This window comes from Pelophylax lessonae (genome assembly GCF_965119305.1).
Source record: "Pelophylax lessonae genome assembly, chromosome: 2".
In the NCBI taxonomy this organism is placed as follows: domain Eukaryota; kingdom Metazoa; phylum Chordata; class Amphibia; order Anura; family Ranidae; genus Pelophylax; species Pelophylax lessonae.
The window spans coordinates 19,070,085-19,089,115 of NC_138769.1; the positions used below are offsets into that span (position 1 = coordinate 19,070,085).

Genomic DNA, 19,031 nt, shown 5'->3' on the forward strand with positions numbered 1-19,031 from the left:
GAAACAGGTGGGGGAATATGTGTGGCAGGGTCCATGATAATTCCAGTCACTTCCTGGATAATATAATTCAAAAATAAAAAACTTTTTTTTTTTTTTCAGACCCCCAGCGCCACAAAAGCCCCTTAGTGTTACCTGCTAGGGATCCCTATCGATCGAGAGAGAGAGAGATAGACCCCCAGGCTCACCACTTGATGCTCAGAGTTTAACTGCAACAGGTTACAGCGCTGTCTTGACAAACAGGAAGTCTTTTGGCTGGCTGCCCAGGAAGAAAGGAGGCTCCGCCCCTCTGCACGCCTTCCGGCGCCTCCCCTAGCTCCACGAGGTGTTTGGATCACCTCAAACATGGCCGCCCCCATGCTGGAGACACGAGGCTACGCCAAAATGGCGGCTCGTGCAATCCAGCAAAAAAAATGGCGGCGGCCTGTACTGAATAGCGGTGTGCTGCAGGGCACACAACACTCTCTCTGCATGGGGATTTGGCGTGGTTGGCGGTACCGGCCCTGGCGGACCGCATGGCCGTTCGGAAGGCCTGCTTATAGCTGGAGATCTGATTTAGGAAGGCAGTCTACATGTCCGTGGCTTCTGACTGGTAGGTACCTTATTCTTATCACAGTAAGATTCCCAGAATGCCACTGATTACAATCTTTTAAACATGTATACAATTAGATTGTTAGCTCCCAAACCAAGCCTCCTGGCTCTTTGCACATAAAATCACACTCAAAGTAGGGGGATCTGTGTCATGTTATAGGATAGAGGGGGGACTCTATCTTACCATACAGAGAGGGGCCCGCGTTCACCACAAGACCCGTCAGGGGAAAAGGGGGAACATACTACTCACCATACCGGAACCAGGCGGGCACCAACTCCTGACAGTACCCCTCTCCACCGGGGCGGGAGGGCTGTCGACCGATATGGACGCCGTGACTCATGGTCTTTGGCGTTTCAGCGAGACGTTTAACTCGCGGGGTCAGTCCCTTAATGGGACTTTGTCGCGGCCGACCCAGCGCGGAGCTATGGCCTGCACGCGCTCGTAGGCTGAACTGGGGTGACCACCGGATCTCAACATCCAGCCCGTCGCCCAGTTCAGCTTTCTTGCTTGAAGATCTCACAGGAACACTGGAGAAAAAAAGCGGTCTAAAAAATCTTTTAAGAAAAAAATCTTGCCAGGACCGAAGATCCCAGCAAGGTATCTAGGTCCTTACTCCTAACTAGACAGAAAATAACTGATTTGCTGAGGCAGAGAGAGAGAGGATATACCCTCTGGGACTGCCCCTAGGGTGTGGCCAGAGCATTTTAATTTCCTGTCTAGTCCTGCTCCTGTGGAGGCAACATAACCCGAAGGTGCTGTATCACCGAGGACTACGTCTGTCAATGAGCGATAGAGAAAGTTCCTCTAGCATTGGATTGAATGTTCGCGTAGTTCCGCACACAGAGGGACCACTTGTCCGCCTCCAATTTACTCAACATGTTTCGTGGGGAGTCCGCTTCATCAGGATAACTATTCAGGAGGAATTAATCTATAAGAGAATGCAGATCATAGACAAGGATAATATGTATATCATAAATACACCAATAGGCAATAAGCCTTTGCGGTATCATGAAAGTCCTCAGTGCCTGAACCCAATAAACTAGTAAAGCCAAGAGTGATTTCCCTGCAAGGGAGAAAAGGCCCAACACCTTAGAACCCTAGCAAAAAACTCAGAGTCAGGTAGGGTTATAGACGAGGAGTGTCCTCGAAAGCTTTGTCAGTGTCCAATCTCCTGAGGGTATGAACAGGGTCTATGAATACTTTTATTAAAAAAGAATAGCGCACACATGCAAAAGAAATGACGATCATTCTACACTATCCATAAAAAAGGATGAATCCAGCCTCTCTAACCCTTGGAGACAACACTCCTTGCTGGGAGAGATGTGCAAATGCACTACAAGGGACTCCTCCTATATCTACTTGATAGTGGACACTGATAGAGTACAGGTGTGTGTGGGGGGGTGGGGTGGGGTGCTCAACCTCAGAAGTCTGGTCAGACCGAATACATAATAAACAAACAAAAGGTTGGGGGAGCAAACCCTAAACATGTATTTCTAAAGTCGGTGCCGCTATGGACCAAGCGACATGCATATTAAAAAAGAATAGCGCACACATGCAAAAGAAATGACTATCATCCTACACTATCCATAAAAAAAAGGATGAATCCAGCCTCTCTAACCCTTGGAGACAACACTCCTTGCTGGGAGAGATGTGCTAATGCACTACAAGGGACTCCTTGTATACATGTTCAGGGTTTGCTCCCTCAACTTTTTGCTTGTTTATTATGTATTCGGTCTGACCAGACTTCTGAGGTTGAGCACCCCACCCCCCCCCCCCCCCACACACACACACACCTGTACTCTATCAGTGTCCACTATCAAGTAGATATAGGAGGAGTCCCTTGTAGTGCATTAGCACATCTCTCCCAGCAAGGAGTGTTATCTCCAAGGGTTAGAGAGGCTGGATTCATCCTTTTTTATGGATAGTGTAGGATGATAGTCATTTCTTTTGCATGTGTGCGCTATTCTTTTTTAATATGCATGTCGCTTAGTTCATAGCTGCATCAGCTTTAGAAATACACGTTCAGGGTTTGCTCCCCCAACTTTTTGCTTGTTTACTATGAATACTTTGCCTGTGTCCTGAACACATTTTTGATTTAAAGTGTACTGCTAAACAAAACTTTTTGCTTGTTTTGAAAAGAGTAGAGAATGGTTGGAACCAATGTCGTTTTTTTTTTCCTTTTTGATAACCCATGTCCCATTGGGGAGACTGGTGGGGATCTCCAGCACATCTCTTGCTCATAATGAGCCTATCAATAATCTAGTGAAGCATGCAATGTTTCAAACCCATAAAAACAGCTTCTTCCTCAAACAAGTGTCAATAGCCACCGGGACAAATAAGAGGGGGTGTATCTCCTCGAGGGGGGGCACCTAAAGTACCTTACGATCTGCATACCCGATACCCTAAGTCAGCGACCCAACATAATGAGACCAGAGGATCATTCTTAAAGCCAGAAACCTGGTTTTCAGGTGAACCAATGTTTTCTCTCATGATAAGTTTCTATTTTGCAAGGCCCTCTTACCGGGTAAGGTAAAGTGAACCTAAGAGCAAAAAAGCTTTGATATCTCAAAAGGGAACATCCAAAACTATTAAATTTGGCTTAACTTCACCTTCAATTTCTCTGGAAAAATAGCAGGGCGTTTTCTGTGCCTAGGCCCTTCTCTTCTGCAGTGTGAGATCAGCTACGGCAGTGGTCCTCAACCCTGGTCCTCAGGGCCCACTAACAGGCCAGGTTTGCAAGATAACTGAAATACATGCCAGGTGATATGATTTGCTGCTCAGTGATTGCAGTATTCTAGTCTGAATCTCCCCAAGGTAATACTTAAAATCTGGCTTGTTAGTGGGTCCTGAGGACCACTGAGCTACGGCACTGCTTCCTCTGTTGCTACTTTCACCAGATTTGGAGTGATAATTGGTGATGTCACTACTGTGTTGTTCAATGTTCTCCTTGCTGGAGAGGAAGCTGTACATAAGAACCCACAGTGCAAGGAAATCCCTGCTTCTGCTTCATCCATTCTGTAAAGCTGTGCTTCCTCCAGCTCTCCTTCCCCAGCAGTTTTTGGGGAGCAATTCTACAGGAATCAAAATCTCTGCCTCTACCAAGATGGCCACTGCCACAGAGACACAGTGCAGAACTACGAATGGTAAGTCAGTAACAGAGAAAAGATCAGCTGCAGAGAGACCTCTGGTGACTGCTCCGGCTCTGCTTGTTTGTTTTTGGACACCAATTCCACAGTCTTTAAATTAACACACGATATAAAAAAAAAAAAACATTTTTATTGAATAAATGATTAATAAGTTAAAACACAGAAATATATAAAAAACAAAACAAAAATAAAATTTCGGAACACTGATCAAATAGGATTATAAATAACTTGGTATTTAGGAAACATGGGCAGTCAGGGCAAACCAGCCTTCTTCCTTCTGCCTTCCAACCTGTGAGAGGAGGGGAAATACAGTGGAGACAAAGAGCGAGATTTGAGGGGGGGAGGTTGTTGGGTGGCAGAGATGGGTAACGGGGGGGGGGCAGAGAAGGATAAGAGGGGGGCAGAGAGACAACAGGGAACAGGTGGGAGAAGGAAAGGGGGTGCAAAGAAAAGAATGGAGAGGAGAGAAACAGAGAGAGATATCAGCAGGTATGGCAGGTGCTTGTAGTTCATCAACAACCTGTACTAAACAAATATTACCCAGGACTGTGCAAAAGGCAAACATAAAATCTATGTATACACTACTAACACTAAGCAGGAAGTATTGGATTTGTGCTGCACTTTGATATTATAATTTTAAGACATCCACCATAATGAGAGCCAGCAGGCCTTTCACAGTGCCTATGGGCAGGTCTGTTTGTCACATGATAAACTGTTGGGAAACCCCTTCATCCCGAGTGCAATTCTGGTATCTGGGAAAAGCCTGGTCCTTGTTTTTTTTTTTGAACCACTCCGGTTACTGGCAGCCATTGGGACAGGGGTGTACGTACAGGGGTCCCAACTGCGACCAGGCCCTATACTCCCTTGCGCCCCCCCCCTGTACACCTAGATAGGAGGGGCAGTGTGGGTGGCATATAGAGGAACGGACGCCCTCCATTTTCCTCCTGCAGCCTTTCAGCAGGGGGATCGATTCCTCGACATGCCGCCCTGCCTCCCCTCCTATCCACCTCCTGCGGTGATCAGGCTCCTGTGCTCTCTCCTGACCTCCCCTCATCCCCCGCAGAGATGCCAGGTTCCCCTTTCCTGCTGGCTGCTGTGGGGGATGGCTTTAAGATGGAGAGTGGGGAAAGGGCTGGTAAATGTGTCATGGGTGCCCGGCAGCAATCGCGGCCGCCGCCCCCGCGACGTGCACTCGCCCCCAGGAGTGCTTCCATGGATTGCTGCACAGGTACGGTGATTTGCGCAGCCGAGCAGTATATATGCGGTGGGCGGTCAGCAAGTGGTTAATAGCAGGACACAAGGTAATACTAGACACACGGGTGGGAATTAACTAAAACTGGGGAGTGCAAACTCTGCATAGAAACCAATCAGCCCCCAGGTTTTATTGTCAAAGCTTTAGGCCCCTTTCACACGGGCAATGCGATCCGGTCAGCCTGTCAGTTTTTCAGGCAGACCTGATCAGATGCTCCATGCAGCCCTATGGGGCGGCGGGTGTCAGCAGTGACATCTCCGCTGACACCCGCTGCTACCCAATCCGATCCTGTCTGTGAAATCCAGAGGGATGGAAACCCTATTTTCCATCCGTCCAGCGGATCGGATGATAACGGACAGGCGGTCCGCTCTCATCCGATCTCCCCATGGAGGACAGCGGGAATCTGAAACCTCCCACTGTCAAAATACATTAGCGCAGCGGGAGAGATTCAACACTGACTATGTTGATGGGGAAATAAAGAGATTTTCTTTAACCCATGGGTGAAGGAAAGAAAATGGCATAATCTATGGCCTGCCTAAGGCCATAGATTACATCTGCCATACAATCTTATACTTTAGATGTACCAAAACTAATATGAGGACCTACAATGATCACCTACCTAGTATATCCAATCCAACCAATCTCTATACCAGGGTTCCTCCTGAGGTTGCTAGGGGTTCCTTGAGCAATAGGCAATTTCTGCCTCTCAGATAAGTTCCCAATGACACCATTGTTCCTTTTAGCTCTATGTAAGGAGGGTAATTCTTCCCAATGATGACAAGAGTAAGGAGCATTCTTCCCACTGACTGTCACACTAATGTGTCATGAGTTGTAGATTTCTCATTTTTTAGCAGTCCTTTGGGATGTGACAGCAATAAAACGTGCTAATAAAAAAAGTGAACGACAGTGTAAAAATAAGTATTTTTATTTATTTAACCACTTCCATACCGGGCCATTCCTGGCACCCCGCTCCTACATGTAAAAATCATTTTTTTTGCTAGAAAATTACTCTGAACCCCCAAAAACATTTTATATATATATATATATATATATATATATATATATATATATATTTTTTTTTAGCAGAGACCCTAGTGAATAAAATGGCGGTCAATGCAACTTTTTATGTCGCATGGTATTTGCGCAGAAATTTTTCAAACGCATTTTTTTTTGGGAAAAAAAAACAGTTTTATGAATTAAAAAAAAAAAAACACTAAAAAGTTAGCCCAAATTTTTTGTATAATGTGAAAGATGATGTTACGCTGAGTAAATAGATAGATAGATGTTACACTTAGATGTGCACACTCGTGGAATAACGCCAAACTTTGGTACTTAAAAATCTCTATAGGCAACGCTTTAAACATTTTTCAGGTTACCAGTTTAGAGTTACAGAGGAGGTCTTGGGCTAGAATTATTGCTCTCACTCTAACGTTTGCAGCGATACCTCACATGTGTGGATTGAACACCGTTTACATATGTGGCCGCGACGTACGCATGCGTTCGCTTCTGCGTGCAAGCACACGGGGACGGGGGGGCACTTTAAATTTTTTTTTTTTTTTTTTTTTTTAATCACACTTTCCCTTTAATTTTTTTTTTATCACTTTTATTCCTTTTACAAAGGAATGTTATCCCTTGTTATAGTAATAGTGCTCAACAGGTCCTCTTTATGAAGAGATGTGGGGTCAATAAGACCTCAGATCTCTCCTACAGGCAAGAAAGCCTGAAAAAAAAAAAAAAAAAATGATCTTGGCTATCCAGCCAAGATCATGGCAGTATTGACAACTGCCAGTCTGGGCATGACATCATAATGTCGTGCCCGGGCCTCCGAGAGTCATAGGGACTGCCGGGGACCATCTGATCTTCGGCAGTCTATATGGTGTACTTCTGCCAGCGGCTGATCGCTGAATAGCCGGCTATGATTGTTCTTACGGTGCAGGGAATCCTCGGCTAAAAAAAATGATATCTGAATGATGCCTGCAGCTGCACCCATCATTCAGATATCTCCACTTAAAGCAGAGTTCCACCCTCAAAATCAACTTTTCCCCATCCGCTTGTTTTAATTTACCTGAAAAAGAATTCGATAATTTAAAATTTTTTGTTTTTGTTTTACTTACCTTCTTTTTGATGAAAATATACTTACCTTCCTTCCTCTCCATCCCTCTGCGGCCGCGGCCCGCGCCATCACTTCCTCCTTGCATTGACTCCTGGGAGCTGAACGTCATCGTTCCCAGGAATTAATGCGCCTGCACCGACCTGCTCGTCACTTCCAGGGCCGTCATTCCCTGATAAACAGCTTCTGGCCCAGAATGCACAGAAGCTGTGCAGGGATGACGCGCCTGCACTGGAAGTGACAAGCGGGGCCGGTGCAGGGCATTCTGGGACTCCGACGTCACTGAAGAGGACACCGAAGAGGACGCTCCGGCTTCAGCTGCCCACACCTGAGATGGCAGCGCTGGACAAGACATTTTCAAGGTAAGTATTTCTTCTAAAAGGTAAGTTAAACAGGGGACAGTTCAGAGGTTATCATTGCTTGAATTCACTAGCCCTGACTGTCCCGGGGGTATTTTTATCGGAAAAAGTTTTTTCAGGGTGGAACTCCGCTTTAAAGCCCAGGACGTCATATGATGTCCAGTGGTAAGGAAGTGGTTTAAAAAAAAAAACGAAAAAAAAAAAAAAAACGAAAAAAAACATTTTAACTGCCCCCTTCCCCTCCGTGCTCTTGTGCAAAGGCGTACGCACACAGGCAAACAGCGATCGTCCCACACATCTGAGGTATCACCGTGAATGTCAGATCATGGGAAGTAATTCTAGCACCAGACCTCCTCTGTAAGTCGAAAGTGGTAGCCTGTAAAGGCTTTTAACCACTTGCCGACCGCCGCATGACTATCTACGTCGGCGGTCAGCCCCTCACAGGCAAAGTGACGTAGGGCTACGTCGCTTGCTTGTGAGGGTCTAGGGAGCGAGCGCGCGCGCGCCCCCGGAGGCGCGCTCCCGCGTGGTCACGGACCCCCCCCGCGCGTGTGACCGGCGGACCCGATGTCCGCCGGCCACTCTGCGATCGGCGGGGGAGAGGGAGAAAGTCAGGCAGCTTGTGTAAACAAGCTGCCTGTCATTCTCCTCGGTGTAAAGACACTGATCACACGGATCTACTATGTAGATGCGTTGATCAGTGTCCTTCCAGCTCAAGCCACAGCCAATCACAGTAGAAAGCACGCCCCTAGGGACACACACAGCCCCTCCCTCTCAAATAAAGTTAACCCCTTCACTACCAGTGTATTTTTGCAGTAACAGTGCATATATATATAGCACTGATTACTGCAGTAATGTCACTGGTAACCCCAAAAGTGTAAAAAATGTCAGTCAAGGGTCCGATCTGTCCGCCGCAATGTCGCAGTACCGCAAAAAAAAAAAAAAAATCGCAGATCGCCGCCATTACGCGTTAAAAAAAAACAACAACAAAAATGACAAAAATCTTTCCCTTTGTTAGTAAACGTGATAACTTTTACGCAAACCAATCAAAATACGCTTTTTGCGATTTTTTTTTACCAAATATAGGTAGCGTAAAACAAATTGGCCGAAAATGTTAAATTTTGATTTTTACATTTTTTTGGGGGGGAATTTCATATAAAAAAAAGTGAAAAATATTGCTATTTTTGCAAAATTTACGCTCTTTTTTTGTTTATAGCGCATGATCAAAAAAATCGCACAGGTGATCAAATGCCACCAAAAGAAAGCTCTGTTTGTGGGAAAAAAAGGACGCCAAATTCGTTTAGGTACAGCGTGGCACGACTGCGCAATTGTCCGTTAAAGTCACGCAGAGCCGAATCGCAAAATACCCCCTGGTCAGGAAGGGGGTAAAATCTTCCGGGGCTTAAGTGGTTAAAGCGCCGCCTATAGTTAGTAAAATTCACATAATTTGTTGGCGTTGCATGGGTGTGCGCAATTTTAAAGCTTGACATGTTTGGTAAGTGAAAGTAAATATTCATCGCAAAATCCACACTAAGAAAATCAAACTAAAACATAGAAACTGAACACTAAAAAGGTCAAACCTAAAAAGTAAATAACAATAGAACAGTGCATAATCAGTAAATAAATAAGCGAATAATCAATAAATAAATAAGTGAACAATCAAATTCATAAGTGGCATAACAAAATAAAAAAAATAAAAATATTCTTATATTTCATTATATTTTGTTATGCCACTTATGAATTTGATTATTCACTTATTTTATTGATTATGCGCTGAACTGTTCTATTGTTGTTATTGACATGTTTGGTATCTATTTACTTGACACAACATCATCTTTTATATGTCACCAAAAAATTGGGGTATTTATTGTGTTTCCTGCATTAAAATTAAAAAAAAAAAAAAAAAAATGTACTTTTTCCAAAAATAATTGTATTTAAAAAAATGCTCCACAAATACCGTGTGACATAAAAAAAAATTGCATAGCCCACCAATTTATTTTCTTTAGGGCCTCTGCTTTAAAAAAAATAAATAATGTGTTTGGGGGTTCTAAAATTTTCTAGCAAAAAAAATACTGATCATTACATGTAATCAAAAAGTGCCAGAAAAGCCCTGGGGGGGTCAAGTGGTTAAAGCGGAGTTCCGGCTTCAGGGGTGAAATTTAGATAAAAATCCCCCCGGGACAGTCAGGGCTAGTGCATTCCACAATGGATATCCTCTGATCTGTCCCGGGTTGCACTTACCTGTAAGAAGAAATACTAACCTTGAAAATGTCTTCTCCAGCCCTGCCATCTCGGATGTGGGCAGCTGAAGCCAGCGCGTCCTCTTCTGCGTCCTCTTTGTCCCAGAATGCCCTGCACCGGCCCCGCTCTTCACTTCTGATGCAGGCGCGTCATCCCTGCACAGATTCTGGGCATGCCAAGAAGCTGTTTAGCAGGGAATGAGGTGCCAACACCGGAACTGACAAGTGGGGCCGGTGCAGGCGCATTGACTTCTGGGAGCGATGACGTTCGGCTCCCAGGAGTCATCGCAAACAGGAAGAGACGGCGCGGGCCGCAGCCGAAGAGGGAGGAAGTAGAAGGAAGGTAAGTGTACTTTCTCAAAAAACAAGGTAAGTGAAAAAAATAAACAATTCGGCAGCATCCATTCGTTTTTCAGGGCATTCAGAGCAAGCAGATGGGCCAAAGTTGTTTCTGAGCCCGGAACTCCGCTTTAAAGTGCACATGTACCCAGTGTATTCCTAGTTCTGCCTGGTATTGGTATTTACAAAGTAGTATCAATACTTGACCCATCGTACCTTTGTCCACGCTGCATTTCCCATGCCTCTCACTTCTTTGTACACACTGCTCACTGATGACCCGGACCTGCGAGATGCACTGGACCTATAGAGCGCAGAAATACAAAAAAAAAGTGTCAGATTAGGAAGTCACCAACAACCCCCTAAGCATACTGGTGTTCATTGTGTGCCAGGCCTGCAGTTAGCAGTGACAACCCGTATGTGTTTTAGTTAGCTCAGGACTTGGCTTTTCAGGTCAGTGCAGTTTTTGGATTCCTTGCTGAGTTTTCGGGAACAGAACTGCGGCAGTTCCCTAACCATCCCTGCTGCAACCAATAGGGCTCTATTGTCCAACTCCACACTGGCCACGTATTACACACACTGCAAATGAAGATTCCAGCCTCATATTCTTATATGTGCATGCCAACATTCGCCCCCTCCTTCTGCAGCCTCAGCTATAACTCGTATAAACTATAAGCAGCGCTAATAGATAATAAAAATCATAAATTCATAAACATAAATGCATGAACATACATAAAGTGCAAAAGAGGCCTTTCACACTGAGGCGCTTAAAAATTTCCCATGAAACGCCGAGCGCTTTTCAGGCACTATTGAGGCGTTAGTTACATGGTTACATAGTAGGTGAGGTTGAATAAAGACAATAGTCCATCCAGTTCAACCTGTCTAGGTGTGTGTGGCTGTAATCATCTCACATACCCCTGAATGTTCTGATCCTTGAGATGTATGTCTAAGAGTCTTTTGAAAGCCACCATATTACCCGCAGAAACCACCTCTTGTGGTAGAGAATTCCACAATCTTGTAGCCCTAACAGTAAAGCACTCCCTGCGTTGCCCGAGGTTAAAACACTTCTCCTCTAATCGCACTGTGTGCCCCCGAGTCCTCATGCAATCCTTGCGACTGAATAGCTTTTTTCCTATGCTGAGATCACCATTGAGGTATTTATAAATTGCTATCATGTCCCCTCTCAGGCGTCTCTTCTCCAGGGAGAATAAATCAAGTGATTGCAGACGCTCTTCATAATAAGGTCCTCCAATCCCCTATTTAGTTTAGTTGCCCTTCTCTGGACTCTCTCCAGCTCCAACACATCCCTCCTGAGGACTGGCGACCAGAACTGGACAGAATACTCCAGATGCGGTCGGACCAGAGTTTTATAAAGTGGAAGGATTATAGTTTTATCTCTGGAATACATCCCTTTCTTTATGCATGCTAATATTCTGCTGGCTTTGGCAGCTGCAGCTTGACATTGCATGCTGTTGCCTAATCTATCATCAACCAAGACTCCCAGATCTTTCTCCATTTTTGATTCCCCCAAAAGGTTCCCCTCCTAGCGTGTATTGTGCTTTTATGTTTTTAGTCCCCAAGTGCAAAACCTTACACTTCTCCACATTAAACCTCATTTGCCAAGTCGTTGCCCACTCCGTTATTTTGTCCAGGTCATTCTGTAGGATATCTGCTTCATGCTGTGCAGTTATTGCCCTGCCCAATTTTGTGTCATCTGCAAAAACTGAACTACTGATCCCGTCCTCAATGCTATTTATGAATAAATTGAACAAGGTTGGTCCCAGGACTGAGCCTTGGGGGACCCCGCTTACCACCTCAGACCAGTCTGATTATGCGCGGTTTATTACTACCCTTTAGACACGCCCTTTTAGCCAGTTCCGTATCCAAGAGCAAACCTTGGGGTCGATGCCTGTTTTTTTTAGGATATGTGACTTTAAAAACCATTTTGAAGTGCTTTTCAGGCGCTTCCCATACATTTCAATGGAGAGGAGTGTTTTTGAGGCACTTTTTTTTTTAGCACTCCAATGCTGCTTTTAGATGCTGCTTGCAGGATTTTTTGCTCCACCCCCGCCAGCGCACCGGCCCAATGTGAAAGCATTGATTGATTTTAATAGGAATAGGTTTTCGTGAGCTTTTCAGAGGTTTATTTTTAGCAGCAAAGTGCTTGAAAAGCGCTTAAGTGTAAAAGGGCTCTAAAGAAACAGCCTGTAAATATACAAACAGATCAGTGTGTAATATTTATATAAATCGCAAAGAGTCCTTTAAGTCCCGGGTTAACACTTATGCGATGCGGGAACCCTGCGAATCCACTGTGGGTTCCCGCATCGCATTCCCAAGGCAGGCAGTTCACACTGCCATATGCGAATCGCTGGGGGTGTCAATTCAAAGTTAACGACACCCCCCAGATCAGTTCACATATTGCAGTGCGAACTGACATTCGGACATGAATCGGATTGCATAAGTGTGAACCACCATGCGATCCGATTCTGCTGTGGACCCAAAAAAGGGTCCTGTGCGTGTTTGTCCCGAATCAGATGCGAATTCAGCCATACAATCTGTATGGCTGAATTTGCATCGCACAGACATCACATGTGATTTTTAGAGCAGTGCGCTGCAAATCACATGCGATGTCAGCCATCGCACTAATGTGAACCGAGCCTAAATGGGATGAACCGCCATCCAGCAAGTGCACTGTGCAATGTAGATGAAAAAAAGGATCCTCCACCAGCCAAAACCACTTGGGGTACACCTCTTACCGAATGTGATGGACCATAAATTAGAATTGCCATAAACGCATGTGATATAACATGGAGAGCTGGTCATCAAATAAAAGCAGTTGTCACTCAGAACCGGATCCCAGTGTGTAACCCAGAAGATAGAGTGCCAAAGTGAAGCCCATCCAACATTCAGTTTTTATAAGCATTAAATACGAATGCAATACAAACAGGAACTTCAGCCCATCCCCGAAGACGTCACTGATGACGAAACGTGTCGGATGTGGCCTGTAGGTAACGACATCACGCACACTTTGCCGCCGCTTGCAGCTTTGCACAGGAACTCCAGCAAGCTGTCGGCTTATTTGTATTAAAGGAAAGTCATGTGAAGGTTCTTTTTGCTACTTACTGTTAAAAACTAAATGTTCGATGGACTTCACTATGTCAGTTTTTTTTTTTTTTTTTCATTCTCCTGGGTTACATACTGGGATCCGGTTCTGAGTGACCACTGCTTTCATTCGATGATCACCCCTCCATGTTATCTCACATCCATATAGGACCATTATAATTTATGGTCCAACATTGATTAAGAGGTGTACGCCGAGTTTTGGTTTTTCGGGTTTCAGCTGGTGGAGGATCCTTGTTTCATCTACAAGGTACAGTGCACTTTCTGGATGGCCAAATGGTGGTTCATCTCATTTAAAAAGGACTGTTTGCGATTTATATGAACTTTACACACTTATCTGTTTGTATTTTTACAGGCTGTTTTTTTAAAAAAAGCACCTGAAAAGCTAAAAAAAAAAGTGCCTTAAAAACGCCCCTTTCCATTGAAATGTATGGGAAAGCGCCTGAAAAGCACTTCAAAAGCATCTCAAAATGTTTTTTGAAGCAGGTTTTGAGTCACATGTCCTAAAAAAAAAAAAAAAATCACACCACTAAGGCCTTAATAGCGCTTGGAAAGCGCTGCAAAATCGCTCAGCATTTTATGGGAAGTCTTCAAGCGCCTCAGTGTGAAAGGACTCTTATGCAAAATAACTTTTGAACTTTATGTACATTCATAAATTTATGTTCATGATTTTATATTTATGGCTGGTGCTGTATAGAGAATGTATTGCAGGATGGAGATCCTGCAATACATTCTCTATACAGCACCAACCCTAATTCCTTACCTAGATATCTGCCCTGGTAATGCCCGGGTCCATCACCCTCACCCTGACTCTCCTCTCCCATTCCCCAGTCACTGCCCTCCCACTCCCAGACTGATCAGCTGTTTTATCTGGTCTGCAGATACAATCCTACCTGCGTCCGCTGCTGCTCCTGCTATCCGGAGACGGGGTCTCTTCGATGGAGGAATCAGTAAAACGAGGCATTGGGATCACAGCCTCAATACGTTCCCTTTTTCCTGCAAATATAAAGCATTGGATTAAAAAAAAAACGGAATTTTTGTAAGAACTTACCGTAAAATTCTTTTCTCTGAGTCCTCTGACAGTCGCCGCCCACTCATACAGTCCTCACTTATGGGTATTGACCTCTTATCCACAGGAGCAAGCTAGGCAAAAGAGTTGTTAAAACACAAAACAATTTGCATAGACACACCTATAGGGGGCTATCCCTCTGGTCCAATACCCCCCTGCAAGCAGCATTCCCAAATCAGTTTGGTAGAAAGCAGTAAATAGTCCAAAAAAATAAAAAAAAAAGTGGGGCGGGGGCGGCGACTGTCAGAGGACTCAGAGAAAAGAATTTTACGTTAAGTTCTTACAAAAATTCAGTTTTCTCTTACGTCCTCTGACAGTCGCCGCCCACTCATACAGTCATCACTTATGGGATGTCCCAAAGCAGTGTAGACATGAGGGGTGGGAAGCGCAACCGTCACAAAGGCAACGCAGCACCCAGGTCAGAGAAAGGAATCTCATCTGAACCAGAAAGGTAAGAAACCCTGGGTAACAGAAAAGCTCAACAGGAGTGAACAAAACCCAGGAAAGCAAATCAACAAAGGGGAAACAAATCCCAACAGGCGGGGACAGACTAACGCTATGTCCCCATCAAGGCACTGCCGCACACAGAACTTTGCGGCCAAAGGAGGCATCTGCCGATGCCAAAACATCAAGTTTGTAAAATTTGGAAAAAGTGTGCACGGACGACCAAGTCGCTGCCTTGTACACCTGGGCCACCGAAGCTTGATGTCGGAAAGCCCAGGACGCACTCAACGCTCTGGTAGAGTGCGCCTTGACAGGGAAGGGTGGCACCCGTTCCCTAATTGAATATGCCTGTACAATCGTCTGTCTGATCCATTTTGAAATGGTTGCCGCAGACGCAGTCATACCCTTCCGAGGGCCCTCGGGAAGGACAAAAAGAGAATTAGTCTTTCTGAAGAATTCGGTGGACGACAGGTAAACCCTGATCGCACGTACCACATCCAAGGAATGCAAGGCAAACTCCTTAGGATGTTTAGGATTCGCACACAGCGAAGGCAAGACAATATCCTCGTTAAGATGAAAATCAGAAACCACCTTAGGAAGGAAAGATTGGTGAGGTCGCAAGACCACCTTATCCCTATGAACAACCAGGTAAGGGGAGCAGCAGGACAGGACCGCCAACTCCGACACTCTGCGAGCAGATGTGATCGCCACCAGAAAGGCAACCTTCCGTGACAGCACAGGCAGAGGAATCTCCCTGGTGTTCTCAAAAGGAGGACGTTGCAAAACGGACAGGACCAAATTCAGGTCCCAAGGAGGTAAAGGCACTCTCCTAGGGGGAGCCAGATGACGCACCACTTGAATAAAGGTGCGGATCAAAGAGTTTGACGCCAAAGGACGCTGGAAAAGAATAGCCAGCGCAGACAACTGACCCTTAATAGTGGTAGGCGCAAGACGCCGGTCCACACCAGATTGCAGGAAGGCTAACACCCTCACCACCGAAAAGGAGCGAGGATGGAAACCCGGCGATTCACACCAGGCAAAATAAGCCTTCCAAGTACGGTGATATATCTTACCGGACGAGGCTTTCCTAGCCTTGAGCAGGGTAGGAATGACCTCCGATGAGCGACTGTAAAGCAGGATGGAAGATCTGCCCCTGAGACAGCAGATCGTCTCGTAACGGGAGCCGCCAGGGAGGCTCGACGACCAGTTGCATGATGTCCGCGTACCAAGACCGGCGCGGCCAGTCTGGAGCCACCAGAATCACCAACTTCGGTTCTGAGACCAACCTTCGAAGGAACCTGGACAACAACTGAGAAGGCATAAATTAGGTGATACCGATTCCAAGGCACCACCAGCGCATCCGAGGCGTCTGCCAGAGGATCGCGCGTTCTTGCCACGAACCTTCCCACCTTGTTGTCTAGACGAGACCACATCCGGGGACCCCCAACGCACACACAGCATCTGAAACACCTCCGGGTGTAAGGACCATTCCCCCTGGTCCAGGGTCTGGCGGCTCAGATAATCAGCCTGCCAGTTCTCCACACCTGAAATGTGAACTGCCGAAATCGCTGGGACCTGCGCCTCGGCCCAAGACAGAATTTTGGTCACTTCCTGGGTCGCCCGGGCACTCCTGGTGCCCCCTTGGTGATTGATGTAAGCCACCGCAGTTGCGTTGTCACAGACAGAGGGGGTAGCATGGTACTTACCAATCCAGTGGAGTGGGTGCCTCTCTGGGACGGGAAGCCTCCCACCCCTGATGGTGGGGGTGCCGTCAGCCAAACAGGATTCTAGCAACACGCGGCGTACCGCAGTTGAGACATCCTAGCGAAGTGGCCACTTCACGGGCTTTGTCTCTGAGGACAGGGACAGGTCATTTGCGAGGCCAGGGCGTATGCATAGCCTGCTAAACACTCGATGGCGGGCTGGGATTCCGTAAGGCTCTAGTACAACCAGTCCGATTCCCAGCTCCGCAAACGCTGTAGTCTTCCGAAGTCTGACAAACTAAGCACAGGAACAAATAAAAAGCTATCAGTGTAAAGAAAAATCACTTAGCAGAAATAAAAATGAAGAAAACAGAAGAAAAGGCTGAGACTGTAGCCCCAGCTAAGGGAAGCCTGCCTACTCCTGACTAGGCAAAAGACAAACTGATTTGGGAATGCTGCTAGCAGGGGGGTATTGGACTAGAGGGACAGCCCCCTATAGGTGTGTCTATGCAAATTGTTTTGCATTTTAACAAATCTTATGCCTAGCTTGCTCCTGTGGATAAGAGGTCAATACCCATAAATGACGACTGTATGAGTGGGCGGCGACTGTCAGAGGACGTAAGAGAAATAAAAAAATTACAACAAAGAACCGCCACTCCCAACTCCAGTGTTCCGCGTCTGTGGACACAAGCGCGTTCGTTCCTGTACGCAAAGGCAGAAAAGATCCGTCGCTCTCCAATAACGTCAGCATGAAAAAAAAAAAAACTATTTAAAAGAATACAGAACATCCTCACGCTAAGCATCTCACCCAACAGAGCAGTAGCTGGTAGCAGCCCTCTGTATTCTTTGTCCAGAACAATAAAGTTTTATTCATGCTGACATCAATGAAATGCAGCTGGTCTCCTTGCTTTTGATTGGATAAAAAAATGTCAGCACAGGTCAAGTATAGCTAGAGATCCCCAACATAACATGTAGCTCTGGTTCATGCCGGTGTGGCTTTGAAATCGCGCCACTGCACCCCGATCTCAAAGCCACACATCAGTGCGATTTTCACGCGATTCCACTGCGGCTTGCGACTTCATTTAACAGAAGTCTATGTAAGATGCAATGAAACCTGTAGTAGTGCAGGAACCTTCTTCATAATCGATGCGTCATGAGTCGCGGCAATATAAACGGTTTCATTGCCGGCAATGGGGTGCGACTTCTCATGCAATTTGGAACTGTTATATCGCATGACAAGTCCCACCGGTGTGAATGAAAACTTACTATCAGAGCGGTTCTAAAGTCATACTTTTTTTTTTACCTTGAAGCATGTATCAATCTAAAAACCTTTCAGTGCCTGTTCCCCCCCCCCCCCAAAAAAAAAAATACTTTCCTGAGTCATGTGTTGATCCAGCCCTGTCCTCACCTGCAGTTCTTCTCTCCTCTCTCACACAGGCTTGGCTGAGAAAAATCCAATGAGGAAGGAGTGGGGCGGAGCCACTTTGTGTGTCAATGGATGCACATAGCCCAGCTCAGGAGCAAGCCCACGTGTTCTATCCTAGGAATTGGCTTCCTTTGGGGACAAAGAGGAACAGTCCAGAGTACAGGTGGGGGACCCCAGAGGAGGCGGTTTGGGGCTGCTCTGTGCAATACTATTACACACAGCAAGTAGACCGTTTTTTTTTATTTTAACCGGTTGCCGACCGCCGCAAGTACATATACTGCGCCATTCAGCCCCGGCCAGGCAAAGTGACGTACCGGTACGTCACTAGCCTGTCACTGGCTTGTGAGCCAATAGCGGGCTAGGGCGCGCCCGCTGAGGCGCGCGCCCGCCCCGGCTCGTTCACCAACAAGTCAGTGCGTGTGATCAGCGGACCCGATGTCCGCCGGTCAATCGCGATCGTTCGCCGGGAAGGGAGAAAGGCAGGCGGCTGATGTAAACAAAGCCGCCTGTCATTCTCCCCTGTGTAAAAATGGAGATCAGACGGTTCTACTATGTAGGATCGTTGATCTCTGTTTTTACACCAATAGCCACAGCCAATCACAGTTAGAAGCACGCCCCTAGGGACATACTTAACCCCTCCCTCTCCAATACAGTTAACCCCTTCCCTGCCAGTGTCATTTTTACAGTAACAGTGCATATGTATAGCACTGATTACTGCAGTAATGTCACTGGTAACCCCAAAAGTGTCAAAAATGTCAGTCAAGGGTTCGATCTGTCCGCCACAATGTCGCAGTCCCGCAAAAAAAAACAAAAAAAAAAAACGCAGATTGCCGCCATTACTCGTAAAAAAAAAAAAAAAAACACCAAAAATGACAAAAATCTTTCCCTTTGTTAGTAAACGCGATAACTTTTGCGCAAACCAATCAAAATACGCTTTTTGCAATTTTTTTTTACCAAACATATGTAGCATAAAACAAATTGGCCGAAAATGTTAAAAAATTTTGATTTTTACATTTTTTGGGGGGGAATTTCATATAAAAAAAAATGTGAAAAATATTGTTATTTTTGCAAAATTGTCGCTCTTTTTTTGTTTATAGCGCATGATCAAAAAAAAAAAAAAAAACGCACAGGTGATCAAATACCACCAAAAGAAAGCTCTGTTTGTGGGAAAAAAAGGACATCAAATTAGTTTAGGTACAACGTCGCACGACTGCGCAATTGTCCGTTAAAATCACGC

The 19,031-nt window shown here is 45.7% G+C and overlaps 1 protein-coding gene across 1 annotated transcript in view; it reads right to left on the reverse strand.

Annotated features, from left to right (window-relative positions):
- Positions 1 to 3,919: 3,919 nt before the first annotated feature.
- SPICE1 (spindle and centriole associated protein 1) overlaps positions 3,920 to 19,031 on the reverse strand; it is a 70,349-nt gene continuing 55,237 nt past the window's right edge. Inside the window, exons 16-18 of the mRNA XM_082247264.1 lie at positions 14,046 to 14,148; positions 10,252 to 10,336; positions 3,920 to 4,024 (exon numbers count right to left, since the gene is read on the reverse strand). Of these exons, the coding sequence (XP_082103390.1) occupies positions 3,971 to 4,024; positions 10,252 to 10,336; positions 14,046 to 14,148 (242 nt within the window). The 3' untranslated portion in view covers positions 3,920 to 3,970. The remainder of the gene's footprint in view (positions 4,025 to 10,251; positions 10,337 to 14,045; positions 14,149 to 19,031) is intronic.